The 15,655-nt window shown below is 33.7% G+C and overlaps 1 protein-coding gene across 1 annotated transcript; it reads right to left on the bottom strand.

Annotated features, from left to right (window-relative positions):
• Positions 1-363: 363 nt before the first annotated feature.
• On the bottom strand, positions 364-2,173 carry LOC132280120 (uncharacterized protein C553.10). Its single transcript, XM_059782245.1, has 2 exons — positions 861-2,173; positions 364-704 (listed from the first exon to the last, which is right to left on the bottom strand). The coding sequence occupies exon 1, from the start codon at positions 1,959-1,961 to the stop codon at positions 912-914; it is 1,050 nt and encodes a 349-aa protein (XP_059638228.1). The 5' UTR covers positions 1,962-2,173; the 3' UTR covers positions 364-704; positions 861-911.
• Positions 2,174-15,655: the final 13,482 nt, after the last annotated feature.

The raw sequence follows: 15,655 nt of genomic DNA on the forward strand, positions 1-15,655 counted from the left end.
AGAAATAAAAGGTACGGTTCCAAGAGAGAATTAGCAACACCTTGCGCCCACTGAGTCCTGACGTACCACCTATCTTTCATTATTATGCGCATATGTATTTCATATATATTTCATTTCAGCTAGCTTCTAAGGAAAGACAATACAATCATGGCCCATCAATTTTTTTTACATACGTACTCATTGTTTTGTTAACAAAAATGTAGCCAATTTAGCTAGCTAGGAGAGAGGGGGAAAAAGCTATCGCTGGGATGAGAAAACAATGTGTAAAATTTTGTCTATTTCTTACTATTCGAAAAAGTAATCTAGTATGTATGTATCTGCATGTAATATTAAATAAAGATTATATAAAATAATTAATGTTCATCAACCAAATGAAACAAATAAATACTATATAGAAAAACCAATTACTAATACGGATCGAGATGGATGATATTCTCAGCCGAATATTACAAATATGTGTGTGTATTTATAAATATGTATATATATATATTAATTGTTGGTTGGGACCACTCGACTCCATTCCAGTACTCGTGATCTTCATTCTATTTTCGTTGTCCCCAATGGACAAAAAGTACTTTTCATTTCACTCACACATTGAGATTAAGATGGATATACTCCTATCATTACAGCTACGACATCATCATCAACCATGTTTCGCCACACCACATTATCTTCCTTCGCTGCTACGTAAAGTCTTGATTAACCTGTCGTAGAAGAAGATGAATTTCCAACTTTTTTTCAATTACTGATTTACCCTTCATCACCAACCGGAGACCGGCTGGTTCCAAGGGTAATTCTTTAAAAAAACAAACAAATAAATAAATAAATTTTTGGAGAGAGACATCTGTGGACCGACTTACTCATCACTGAGACTTGAGAGAGCCGAGCCGTAATAATTAATTAATAAATATTCATTCCTTCATAGTCACACCGCCTGCAGGAGGAGGAGGAGGCGGCAGTGGCTGCATGCAACCAAACGACGCCGTAACTGCAACACTTGCATTGCCTTTGCAGCTCAACACCTTAAGAAGTCCCCAAGAGCTCTTCCGCTGACGATGATCTGTAGTAATTCGGTTCATCGGCGCTTTCTGGCCACTGCCGGTGTCCTCAAAGGACGGAAACATAGCTGCTGGATGATTGCGCCGGAACTGACGGTTCTTCATATCCTTGAGATCCATTTCCGGCGGAAACTTTACAAGCCCGAACATGAGAATATGCCACCGAGGCCTGGACAGCTTTTGGGCGGTGGCTTCGGAGGACTTTCCACCACAATTCTTGGCTGAAGAGTTCCGCTGAATATGTGACGACGTCAAAGTTTCAGAGTTGGAGGTTGAAGTTGTACGTAGTTTTCGGTAATCCAAAGAGCGACTGTTGCGCATGAGTGGATGTGGACGAGTAGTGCTCTTGGTGCTGTTAGATCGAGAGGTACTCATGATGTTTAAGTCGGACATGGAGCCCGATCGCCGGCGATGAAAGCTTTTTTGTAGTTTGTCATCTTCTACTACTTCGTCTCTATTATTAATAGAAGGTTTAATAATAATATTATTTTTATTATTATCATTGTGGGAATATATATGGGTGGTTTGGCTGGAGAGAGAATAATATTGTTGTTGATGATCATGATGATCAATATTAGTATTAGTATTAATGAAGGGTTTGAGCTTTCCACGGTAGATAATGTCTTCTGCATGAGACATCTCGGAAGTAGTGAGACCGCTGAAGAACTCGAACAAGTCGTTGGTGGTTGGTTCGGAGGAGGAGGATGATGATCCGCAATTACTACTAATACTACTACCAGTGTGGAACGTAGTAGTAGTTGTAGTCTTGGGGTTCATGTCTTCTTCTTCATCATCAGCAGCAGCTGGACGTTCATCATCGGTGGTTATTGGAAGATCGCTGAGAGAGAGTGCTTCTTCTTCTTCATCTTGCACCTGGGAATCAATGTTATGATCATCAGCCATCAATAAATTATCAATCGATAGAGTAGCTACAACTAGCTAGCTAGTTCCATGATATATGTGGATCGATCGGAGGCAGAAACTAGAGAGAAAAATTTGTGAATATATATGTATAGGGAGGAATTATAACTCGAGATCTAGAGAGAGAAAGAGAACGCCTTCAAGGAATATTGTGCGTGATTATCTTTTGGGTTGGACTTAAAGTGGTGGTTTCTAAAAATTTCAGTCATTTTGTTGACGATTGCTTCTAGAATAAGTGAGACAAAGTAAAAGTGATGTACGACGAAATGGGAGGGCTTCTAGAAGATACACATTTATATATTTATAAAAGAAATATAATATTTTATTAACTTTTTTTTAATTCAATTATTAGTTTTTATATTTTAGAAAATGATTGTCATAAAATCTACAACAGATTTTTTGGAATAGAAATTTAATTAAATTAAATTTATAATAAATATTTATTAATTAACTAAAACATAATTAATATAGAAAAAAAAAAAAAAGGTATTACATATCAATTTTAAAATAAAAAATTTAATTCTAAAACTTTACTTATATTTGCTAAGGGTATAAGTAAAAAATTTGGGTGTTTTAGAACTTAAATGGAAAAGAACTTCAAAAGTAAAATTTATTGGTCCTAGGAAAAAATTTATAGGAAATATTTATCTTTTATATCGAAAAGTGGGATTTTGTGATAACTTTAAAAAAAAAAATTAGGGCTTAAATCATAAAAATCCCAATACTATTAATTTTTTATCATAAAATCCCAACTTGTTTTCCCAACGGTATTGCAAAGTTATCACTTTGCCCCAATTATGTTAGTTTGGGACGTTAACCTAGCGTGTGGTACGTCTTCACATGCATTGGCAATCAAATTTTAGTAACGAACTACCCCTGCAATAACATGTGCCAAGCATGTGCTATCAATTTTTATTTGTTATTCCAAAAATGCCCCCAAGCATTTTAAATAAGAACACCCACATAGTTGCACATTTCTCGGTTCATCTTCTCTCCACTATGCGTGAAAGCTTTTCAAGAAGAGCTAGCCCTAGAAGCCGCCGTTCTTTCCTCCATTCTAGGAAGCAGTGGAAGTGATTTTGAAACCCTAATTAGGTAAATTGCTGCCTTTATTGAAGGTAATTTGCTACCGTAATTGAATGTAATCAGTATCCCTACCCAAACCCTAATTGAATGTAATTTATTTCAATAAATTTCTTTGAGATTTCAAAAAATGTAATTGCTTTGAGGTTCAAACCCATTATGTGAATTTTGTTTTCAAAATTGTACAATACAACCCCCACCTTAGTGTCTAGCCATAACCACAATTGAAAATATATCATGTTGTTTTGAGTTGATTTTTAGTATTTTATTGAAATTAGATGTTGTTTTGATTTTAGATTCCAATCCAAGAATGTATTCTTCAAGCATACAATATAGGAGTCTTGATTTGAGGTATATCGATGTTGAATATGATTGTGGCAAAACAGCTCTAATTCTTGTAACAAAGTGTTAATATTTCCCATTTTTTCATTTTCTGGAATTTTTCTGATTTTTTGAGAGTATTTCCGTCTTACCTTGTTTTGCATACCTGACACCGCGTGAGATGTGCTGGGTGTGTTTGGGAGTTGATTGGGGCGTTTTCTTAAGGTCAAGACCCTTGAAAATGTATTAGTTGTCATTTCGGCAGTTTTCTGTTTTTCGGACCGGGAGGTCTCAGGTGGGACCCGCTACAGGGGTTGTTGTACATAGGGGTTGTGTCACGGGTCCATTGCATTTCATACTTTGTTTTATTGTGCATATTTATTTGATTAAATGATTAATTTTGTGGTGGTATGTGATTGGTGTGTGTGTGTGTGTGTGTATATATATATTAATGTTAAAAAAGAAGATTTTTCTTTCATCGTGGGACCTACCTTACCATTTCTTTTAATGGCCTTAAGGCCATTTGGCTGAATCAATTTCCTCATTCTCTCTCTCACGAAATATCTCTCTTTCACGAAATATCTCTCTCATTCTCTTTTCTTTTTCTCTCCACAAAATTTCAAACTTTGATCTAAAGATTTCCTTTGGGAATTTAAATTTGCCACTTGAGGCAAAGTTGAAGAGGTCGTCAAGATCTTCGTTTTGATTAGGGCAAATATCCGTTTGGCCACCATTGGGGATTTCAAATTTTAGGGTTCTTGGGCTGATTTGGGGCTTCTTGGATTCTTGGTCTTCTTGTGAGGTAGGGGTTCCCTAATGCTTTAAGTTTTGCCTTTTATTCGAGCAAATTCCTATTTCTTTTGTTATATGTTGATAATTATGAATTTTGATATAAAATTTGTGGATTTGTGAATGTCTATATGTGATTAAGCATGAGTTGTCTTAATCTTGTGTCAAAAGCCTATTTAATCTTGTTATATGAGGATTATATGGATGCTTGATTGGTGGTTTGACATTGTGTATATGATTATGTGTTGAACATGCTTATGGATAATTTTCTACATGTCTTACTTTAGATGATGATATTCGTGTTGTATTGGGTTTCCAAAACATGCCATAATTTTTCCTTAATTATTATAAAATGCCATGATGATGTTGTTCTTGCTATAGTGATGGACTTATGATCTTAAGGATGAAGGTTATTGCATTGCATATCATAGCATAAAGTGGGAGTTTTGGAAAAGGTTTGAAAAGGAAGATTATTTTTAGAAAGTAAAGTTTTTTATAATAGAAGGGAAGTTTTTTTTAAATAAACTAGATTTCGCGAGTCTAGAGCTAGCTTGACCTAGAAGGAGCGCGGCCCGGTGTAGGGCGTGAAAAAGTTGATACTAGGCCCGTTAACGGTTGCCAAGCATTGTCAGAATTGGAACCGGGGATAGCTATCAATCTCGCATCGGTAAAGTCAGTTAGCAAAATTTCGAAAAGTGTATGTTGGGTCGATATAGACCAAGTTAGTGAGGGGGTGCATCTCATATCATATTATGCACTTTTGATGTAAAATTGTGCTTGTGATTATGGATAATGCTTGCTTTGTGTTCAATGTTATCTACACTCCCATGGCATGACCCCGGCTTCTTTTCCATTCACTTATGTGTTATGTGGCTCAAGGGAGTCCAAAACTGACACCTTAGGCGACTTTTACTAAGCCTAGTGCTCACCCCTTAATTTATCATTTTCAGGACACGAAAAAGAAACGGTAGACGAAAATCCACCACTAGCTTAGTCGGGTTGCAAGGGACTAAAACATTTGTTCGGGATCAACGTGTGTATTACCTTTTGTTGTAAATTATATTTGGTAACATTTTGTATATAGTTCACGAGTGGAAGTGGTCCTGAGACCATCCTCTTGTATTTTGTGATCTCATTTTGATTTTGATATCCATGTAAGGCCTTAAGGCCATAATTTGAAGTATTACAAACACGTTAACTTCAAATGATGTAATAGACTCTTTTACAGTTTTAGTTGAATATAAAGATTCTTGGTTGTGTCATTTTCATTGTTAAATTTATGATTTAGGACAGGTTTGGACTTGAATAAGGTCACCAAGGGACCAAATAGGGTGCCCATGTGCATGTTCACAGTTTTAGGCCTTTTTTTGGGTAAAATTTTAGGTTCTGGTCATCTAGAACCGGTTCAACCCCATTGAACCGGTTCAAGGGGTGTTTTGGTTCACGTTTGGGCACATTTCCCATCTTGAACCGGTTCAAGCCCTCCAGTGTCCACTTTTTCTTTGACATTTTGTGAACTTTAATCACCTGACTTTGTGCGGTCATAACTTTTTCGTTCCGAACTCAAATGAGGTCATTCTTGAATCCATTCTCAAGGTTTTTAAGTCAGCTTTCCAATGACACCAACCTCATCATCAAATACCATTTGTGCTAAGAGATATGGTTGTTTTAGTGAGACAATGTCGAGTTTCCCTTTGAACCGAGTAGGAACACTTTTGGACAATAATGACCAATAACTGTAGAACCTCTCGAATGTCATAGAATGACTAAGATGATTATTATAAATTTTATTTGACTAGCTTAAGGTCAGATTATCCATACTTATTGTTAAATGACCATTTTACCCTTAGTGTGTCCTCGGGTTCGGGTAAGGACTTGATTAGCAATTCGGACCCCCAGGTTCGGGTCGTTACACAAGGTTTGATGAGTATGACAATTTGGGAAAGCTATATTACAGATGTCCAAAAAGAAGATGTGGATTTTGGGAATAGTGTGAACCAATTTCAACAGAAATTTTAAACGCAAATGGGAAGAAGATTGAGGTTGGTCAACATGTTCATAGAAATGATATTGCTAACTTAAAAACTAAATTATATGCCATTGAAGAAAGGCGTCAACTGATGAAGAAACTTGTTGCAACATGTATCATCATTTCTATTACTGCTTTTGTGACAACTTCAGGAGGAAAATAAACTGTTTGTTGGTTTTTGTGTTCATCTTAGGAGTTGTAGGTGACTAGTTGTAGTTTTGTTTTTCTGTCAACTTTGGGAGGGAAGTAGTTGCAAATTATATATTTTTGTGGTGTTTAACTTGTTTAGGAGTTGAAGGTGGTTGTATTTTATTTAGGGAAGGCATGTCTTAATGTAATTGATGTGTAGTTTATTTTACCACTCGCAATAGTACGAATCCTTTACAGGATATGGCTACTTAGAGGGTGTTGAACCTCGGGGACTATGGTTATTTTATCGAGGTTTCAATTAATTACTATTTTAATTTAGAAGGAAATTTTGTTTATTGTGTTGCAATTCAATAACATGAACAAAAATTAAACAAAGTAAATTGATTGAGATCAGAAAGAAAAGATCTTAGGGCTTGACTTCACCACGAACCTCATACTATGGTCAATTGTCTCAACCTTGGGATTTCAATGTGTATGTATAACTCAGAATTAAAATCAGTAACATTCATTTAATTCAATTTAAAGAAAGATAAATCATGAATGTTTGTTAATAATAACCTATCTTCAGTTGACACGAATTATCTACCTATTTACTTCTAACTAATGTTGCAGAAGAATCTATCTTCCCTAATCATAGATTATGAAAACATGTATTCACAAAAACGGTTTACACACCATTGTATGATCTCTATTCTTATTATCACGAGAAACCCTTAGCCGCCAATCTCAAACAATAAGAATATGTTGATTTTGATTAGAGAATAATTAAATCTAAGACAAGGTATTAATTTATCAAAAATTAATTTGTTCAATTAAAAACCCAATTGCTTAGAAGGTCTAAGTCAATTGCTCAATAATCATGCAATCAATTATACATTAATATGAAAATCCCAAAGTTTAGAACCATCAAACCATATTAATCAGATTCGGGTTACATCAATGCCCTAATAATGGATTTAGCTACTCATGGTGATGGAGGATATTGTCTTGGTTGGTGTAGAACTCATCATCATGAACTGCATTTCTCTTTTGTGGATCAATCTTCTTCTTAAATTCTTCAAAAAGAACTCCAAGAACCCTAAAAGCCGCCGCTAGGTCTGAAACTATGTAAGACCCTTTTTCTGTGGCCTTTGCCATTCTTTTATAGAAGTAACTGACTTCTATCACTTATTGGATGGGCTTTAGGTCTTTTGGTGTCATCTGGGCCCGTCTGGGACTTAATAGACCGGATATAATTAGAATTAATCCCGCATTAATTTAAAAATCCGCCTGAAGAGAAAATGCTTGAGCAGAAAATCTTATGCTCGAGCTTTCCTGGCTATATATGCCTGAGCATTTTGGAAAAGGCTCGAGCAGGAATTTCATACGGCAGCACATAGCCTATATGAACAATTGGAACACCCAAAATTGTATCCGATGACTGGGTATCCACAAAGATATCTATACCAAACATCCGTATCTTGAAAGACAATCTCTCTAGCGAGAATCATACATATTCCTATAAAAATAGCAAACCAAGTCTGGACAAAATTTTCTCTTGAAATCATAAATGCACTTCCACTTACATTTTTCAATGTAGCTAACAAACTCGAGCTTCCACTTCTTCTTCAAAGTAGCTAAGTTCATTTTTCTTTCTTCTGCTATAGACCTTTTCCATATAATGTTTTTGAATGCTTCAAAAAATATGTTTATTATGAAACATGCCCAAAGTGAACTTAATGTAACCTCCTTTATTCACATTTGGCCCGAAACGGGGTCTCTTTGGTGCTATAAATTAAACTTTAGCAAAGGTAGCTCAAATATGATAGAGAAGTTGGTTTGGGAAATACACAAACACTTGGTGTGCATAGTATAACACCACTGGCTCAATGATTTATCTAAAGGATTCTAAGCCACCAAATCAACACCAAAAACCAAAATATAAAGGATCAAAATGAAATCAAGAAGAAAAATCTGACTAAGAACACCCTAAATGATTAGAACACGCAAACCCAACTAAAAACTTCAAATTTAACTCGAATGCCTCAAACACCAATTTCCATGTTCAATCCTAAGTTCTAAAGAACAAAATATGCTAAAACAATTATTAAACAAGTAATGCAATGGATTTACCTAGAAAAATCAAAGAGAAATAGAGTTTTGGTGCTTGGAAGGTCCTAGGGCAGTTTTGGAGGTTTGGGCGTGCAACTATGTTATCTTCAAAATGAGGGCCATTACGTGCACACAAGTGCTTAAGAGTGTGCTTAGTCAGCGAAGTTCAACCGGTTAGACTCTGCAGAACCAAAGCCTCACTCCGTTGAGGTTCAACCGATTGGGACTACAACTGAGCCGGTTGGACTTACTAATTTTTTCAAAAATGACCTAAATGCTCCTTAAATACATATCTAAGCATATAGACACATTGAATAAGGTTAAAAACCAAACTAAACACTATGAAGACTAAACATTAAAAATAAATTATTTTTTTGGGATTTTTCAAAAAAATTATTTTTATTTATTTTTAAATAATGTGACAAAAAACAATTCTAATTATGAGATAGCAATGTCTTCTAAGCATACATGAAATCCAGTAATTTCTCAAAAATTTTAAACATTTTAAAAACACGAAACTTTTAAGTTTCCACATATCATCCAATAAAATTAATTCTCAAACATGCAATCACAAACTTGAATTCCCACTTGCAATATTTATAAAAACTAGGAAAAGACACGTGCTATGGACGTGATTATATATCATGTGATATATCACTAAATTGTAGTTTTATATCAATATTATAGTATATATGTGTGTGTGTGTGTGTGTGTGTGTGTGTGTAATTTTAAATTGGATGTATTTTTTTTTTACAAAATATTAGTGACAAAAAGCATATAAACGTATAAATAATAGAAGAAGAGTCAATATATTAGTGATAGTACCTCATTTCCCTTATCTTTCCTTATCTTCAAAACAAGATTAATAAACCAAATTGAAATTCAAAAGAAGAAAAAACATATGCAATCACTTCGAATTTAAGTTAATATATGAAAATTATAGTTGAATTTATCGTAAAATAAAGAAAAATAATTCTTTCTACGTGTGACAACAAAATATATATAATTGATAAAATAACCTAACTAAAAATTGTTACAAATAATAAATGAATATCAAATTGAAAAAAAAAAAAAAAAAAAAAAAACACTTGTTAATATATATTTAGCTCTATTTATAATACTCTAATATAATTCGAATACGATTTCTTTAGCTTCAATCTCTTCACTGCTAACACATTTCTTGGCTAGATTTTCACAGCCTATCAAATCGCCAAATTTAGTCATCCATCATATAACTCTCCATTTGAATTGTGTTAGATCTCCATCATATTCAAACATATATAGCACATGAAACCAATCAACAAAATAATTAAACATTTTAATAAGTTAATTAGATGAACCGACATGTCAAATTATGTTCCTCATGCTTGAACTTCACTCTTGTTAATCTGAAATTTTGAACTGAAAAAAGCAAAAATAATATGTTATGTCTAAATTAGAGAATGTTTTCCTTTCAATTACCATAAGTAGCAAAGCAGTCCCACTCATAAAGAAAACACAAAAAATTGACTATTTACAAGGTTAATCATCTTTCAAAATCACTCAAGTAACATATAATGTCTTACAAAAAGTAACTTTAACTTGTATCATATGAATTACCTAGCGAAATTGAAGAGCAATTTTAACGATTTTACTACAAAAAAAAAATACCAATTAAAAATATTTTAAATTCATAAATTGAAAAATGATGAATCTCCTTATATATTTTAGCTTAGAAAATAAAGTGTAATCACTTATGTCCAATAAGGGTAACAAGTTAGAAGAAACAAAGCATTTGGTATGACAATTGTACATTTGAAAATTAGGGTTGATTTTTCTCCACATTCCTGCAATATTATTATTAATTTATTCCATTATAATCAACCTTCTAGTAATTTTAATGAAATCATTGCAAGAACCATTGAAAAGTCGTTAATTAAATGTTTTTGGGAAAAGTTACACGACTCACAAAAATACTTTGATTACTCCTCCTTGGAGTTTGAGAAAATATTTAAAGCTTAAAAAAGCATTAGGAGCATATATAAGAAAAATTCTTACCTCAATGGTTCATCACTCATCCCTTTTAAACATTTGTTGCATCCCAGTGAAGCACACAATTCACCATTATAAAGCTTTAGGCATTTGAAATGCTTATGAGAAAATATGTTGAGAAAAAATGTATCATATACTATAGTATAATTTATTTAAATATTATTTGTAAATATAATATTTATTATAATAATCTATATATATTTATATAGTTTAATATCAAGAAAATAAAACTATAAAAGAACCTGATAAAGTCGAGGCTAGAATTTAATTCTATAGCCTTAAGACAGATACGCCCCGCTACGGTGCTAACGGACTCTTCGGCGTCTATCTCCCAGGATACAACGACTTTTTTTCCTTTGGTAGTAGCATTTCAAACCAATGGAATAGGCGAACCGGCTCGGTGAAGTCCTCTCAGACTCGGATTCGGACTCGAAGTGAGTGACTAAGGTTCGAACCCAATTAGTTAGGGTTAAACCCAAACAGAATCCCTAAGGTTTAAACCCAATTGGTTAGGGTCGAACCTAAACAGATTATAAAAGAAAAAGAGGGAGAAGTAAATTCAGAAGAGAGAAGATTTTGTTCTGAATTTGGTGTGTTTTGAAATGAATCCAAGGAGGGCTATTTATAGGCTTAATGGTGCCTATTCCAAATGGGTGCACCCATATTCCGAATGGATGCAACCATTATGGACCAATGAGACATTAGAAAGCCAAAACTGATTTAGGTTCAAAAGGTGCAACCCTTGGTTCAAACAAAAACTATTTTATGGTTTTTAATTTGAATTTAAACCCAAAACAGATTAATCCGATCCAGCCCAGCAAGCAAACTTCGGCTACTAAATCAGCCTAACCCGCAAGCCCAGTAGACAAATAAAATAAATTTCAACCACACAGGCCCAGTCCAACTTTGTGTAAAAAGGTTAGACCCATTTTACGCCCCGCCCAGACCGGGTCGGGAGGGCGGCGCGCGCATGTGTGGTAGTTGGTTCGAATCCAGGCTAGCCTAGGTCCTCCCCCTCTTAAAAACTTGGGTGCCCTTGGGCCCAAACCCAAATCCCATACTAGATATATATATACTCAAGGTTGCTTTGCTACTTTTTCGATGTGGGACAAGCATTTCCCACTTTATTCACACCTATTTAGGCTTTATAAATCACTTACTTTAAAGCCAATTTCTCTTTCACCCGGAAACGGATTTGAGAAAATAAATATACCACGCTCATCTCCTCGCAGAGAGGAACGTGCTCGTCAATAGATTCGCAAAAAATTCTTAGCGGAATCTATTTAAAATCCTTCCAAAATTTGCGTTTTCTAATGCCGTTTCCAACAAAATATAGGGAATTATTGGTCTTAGAATTAGTTATAAATGAATTCTTAACAGGTCTGAAAAAAATATATCAAAGGTTTGAAACAATCTTACATTGCTATTTGAAATGCCCGAAGCTCTAAGGTAAAAATTTGTATTACAATTTCTAATATATAAAATTTTCAATTTAACCAATCAAACCAATCAATTTTTTTATTTATGTTTCCATATATATGTCGAATTACTATATGGTCGAACTGGAAATAAATAAAAAATAAATAAATAAATAAAAATAAAAATAAAAAACAAAGAGAAGGATTCAAAATAATTTACATTAAAAACAAATTAAACATGGTTCTATTGTAACACTCATGGAACAAAGAGAAATATAATAATAAAGAATAAGGCACACAATAATGTCAATTAAAACCAACATACCGCTATTGATTAATCCAAAATACACTAAAACATGAGAAAGTGGGTATGTCAAACTACTATTATTAGTCAAGTTTCATTTCATATTTTAAAATATAATTTGCAAAACGAGAATCAAATGAAGAGTTGAGCCAAGTAATCACCTTTCGCCTTAACCACTTTGTTTGAAGCACCTTCAATATATATATATATATATATAAACTACAACAATTTGATGAAGGAGATGATACCAGTGTACCACATAAAAAAAATGGTTGAGTAAAAACAAAAATTTTACAGAAATTAACAATAAGAAGCTATACAAATAAATGATGTTGAAAACTGTACGTGGATGCATTTGTATGCATGTTATATATAGATGTAATAGAAAATGGTAAGTCACTTTAGAATTATCGGGTAGCTGAACCATTTAATTCAATTCATTTGAATTAAAAATCATAAAAATAGTATTTAAAACATTTAATGAAAATATTTGTGAGTTTTGAAATTGATGGGCTATTCAATTTATTTGAATTAAATTATTCTGTGTTTTAATTAATGAGACTTTTTATTTGAGAAAAATAACATACGGAGTATCAAATACCTTATTCATTATTTCGAAAAAGGTCAAAATGTAAAAAATAAAAAAATCCTTGGCACTTTTATATGTAGTATGTATATTTATAGATAATTTATTTAGAAGGTAATTATTGATGCAATGGAGAAACTGATGTCAGGATATGTGATGACTTTGGATTTCCAAACCCAGTGTGTTATGTGATTACCCATAGATGACCCGTTAACGGATTCGAAATGCGAAAGTGAGCATAAACAAGTCTTTTAAGATGTACATCATCCCTAAGATACAAGAATGATCTACTGAGTAGTCTCATAACTCAGCGGAAGCAATACCTAAGCTAAGGTTTCAAAACCCGACAAGAATTGGGCTAAGGGTAAAATGGTCATTTCATATCAAGATGGGTGTCACCGTGTACACCATTGGAAAGACAACGAAAAATAAATGAAGTTAAACTCAAGAATTGCCTGATTCGGAGTCCGGACGGAAAAGGTGTGAAAATAGGATAAAACGGTATCCTCCGATTAAGAGATACCGCGACCCTATCTCACTAAAACTGTTATAAATCTCACTACAGTTGGAGTTTTGGTGTATGATTGGTACCATTAGAAATCTAACTTCAAACTCTTGAATTTAGACTCAAGAATGGCCTGATTTGGATCAGAAATAAATGAGATATGACCCTCTGAAGTTGACTCATAAAAGCTGTCCAAGAAACTGAAAAGAAACCTAGCCTCGGGGAGGATCAGTTGACCGATGGCAAGGATCAGCCGGCCGAAACTCAATCATCAACCGGCTGATGGCAAGGATTAGCTGGCCGAAACGCCCTTTCACACATGCAAACTCATTGGAATTGGTTTCGAATGGCTGTCAACTGGCTAACAAAAGTTGTTAGCTGACCGATGTACCAGATAGCAGCAAAATCTGCTGCTGTCAAGTGTGTGGAAGGTGCTCGGTCTAACCCTAAGGCTATACATGCATCTCATATGATCCGAAATAAGTTTAAAAACATTTCATGGTCTCATATAGGCATCCATAACATGATAAACTAAAAGGAAACTCCAAATCATACTCCAATGCATAAATTTTGCATAATAATTCATAAATCACCCTAAAATGGTTCCAAAGTCGAAATTTAAGAGTTTTGTGAGATATGAACATGCATGCAAACATAAAATGATAAAGTAGACGCACTACAATGGCCTGCGGCCTCATAGCATGTCATATGCAAAATATGACCCATCAACCCTAGAAATTTCATAAATTCCATAAACAAACTATGAAATTAAATTAGCATACATGTCATACAAATGTCTTTGGCCCTTGGCTTCATTACATGCACATCTAATGATTATCAAAAAGTGCACTTAAGTGCATATTACATAGTTTGAACAATAAATACATATTTTGACATAATAAAACCAAAAACAAAGCGTTATATGTTAACAAGTGCATATTCTAGTATGTCAAAAATACTCCAAGTAGTCAAGCAAGCTTTGGGATGTTGTGCATCCCAAAATAACATTTCTTTACCTGAAAAATAACCCCAAACCACAGGGTGAGTAAATGAGTTACTCGTAGGAAATGGATATGCGTATGACCTAAAGTTTTACAAAGTTTGCAATTCAATGTAAATCAATCCATGTGGTACTAACCACCTAACGTTTATGTTCCAAATGAGTCTAAGGGATCATCATAGGCTACATTAGAACAATAAAATTACAAATCACTATATCCATAATGTTTAACCGACATTGGAACTTCCAACACAACGCAATAAGATATAAACTCACAAAGTTATCAACTTGGAATTTAAAGTGCGAAATCAAACAAAAGTGGATACTCGGATATCACGCCGGATAAGACTGACAACGTGTTTACTTTAGGATTACTAGTCCACGGGTAACCTCCCTATGTGCACACTAGACTTGTAGGGGGACAATCCCCCGTACTAGAACCATGCCCTAGCCGTAGTCATAACAACGTTCTGAGTTTCCAAAATCAACAAATTATGCAACAACGTATATATTAACATATATATATATATATATATATATATATATATATATATATATACAAGGTAAAAACTATCTACCATGCATAAACCAATTTTGGAAACACAATATATGCTCTAAGTCCACAACTACTATGGCATGAAAAATGTTGAATCATCATTGTGCAACTCGTTACACTCTACAACAATATTGTTCAATATTGAAAACATAATCTCACGAATATGGTACAAGTCTAAAATCATGATTTAAACATGAAATCAACATAAAATACATACTCAAATCATTAATACAATAAGGATGGAAATTAATTAAATAAAATAATTAATTTCTCTAGATTTCATTTCTCATCCAAATATTCTTAATTTAATATATGTTAAAGAACCTATCATGATCATTACATATATTACTTCAAAACTTGATTTAAGTCATAAAAACATATAAATGAAAATTAATTAAATTAGTTAATTAATTTCTCTAGATTTCAAAACAACTCTAAATGACTTCAAGTTAATCTAAGTTATGAATCAAGTCATGGCCTTTCCAAAAATCACGTCTTAGCTTAATTTCATGCAAGGTACTATTACGTACCAGCTTAAAATTTAAATTAAAGACATGTATTCAATTTATACTAAGCTATAAAGCATATAAAACAACAAGATTATAAACATAAATCACCCCCTACCTCATAAGAGGATTGTTCCTCTTGAATCCAAAGGAAGCAAAGGAATTTCAAGTTTTCCTTCTAGGGTTATGAAGAGGAAAGTGACATAAAGCTTTTGTATTCCAAGCTTTATGGCCAAAAGTGAGTGGAAGAGGACCAAAATGAAGCTTAAAGCTCTAAGTCAAGCTTTGCTTCAATGGTGGCTAGGTT

Source organism: Cornus florida, unplaced genomic scaffold (genome assembly GCF_030987335.1).
Source record: "Cornus florida cultivar Cherokee Brave unplaced genomic scaffold, ASM3098733v1 CherokeeBrave_3.0.0_Hap2_Chr10, whole genome shotgun sequence".
NCBI classification, from domain to species: Eukaryota; Viridiplantae; Streptophyta; class Magnoliopsida; order Cornales; family Cornaceae; genus Cornus; species Cornus florida.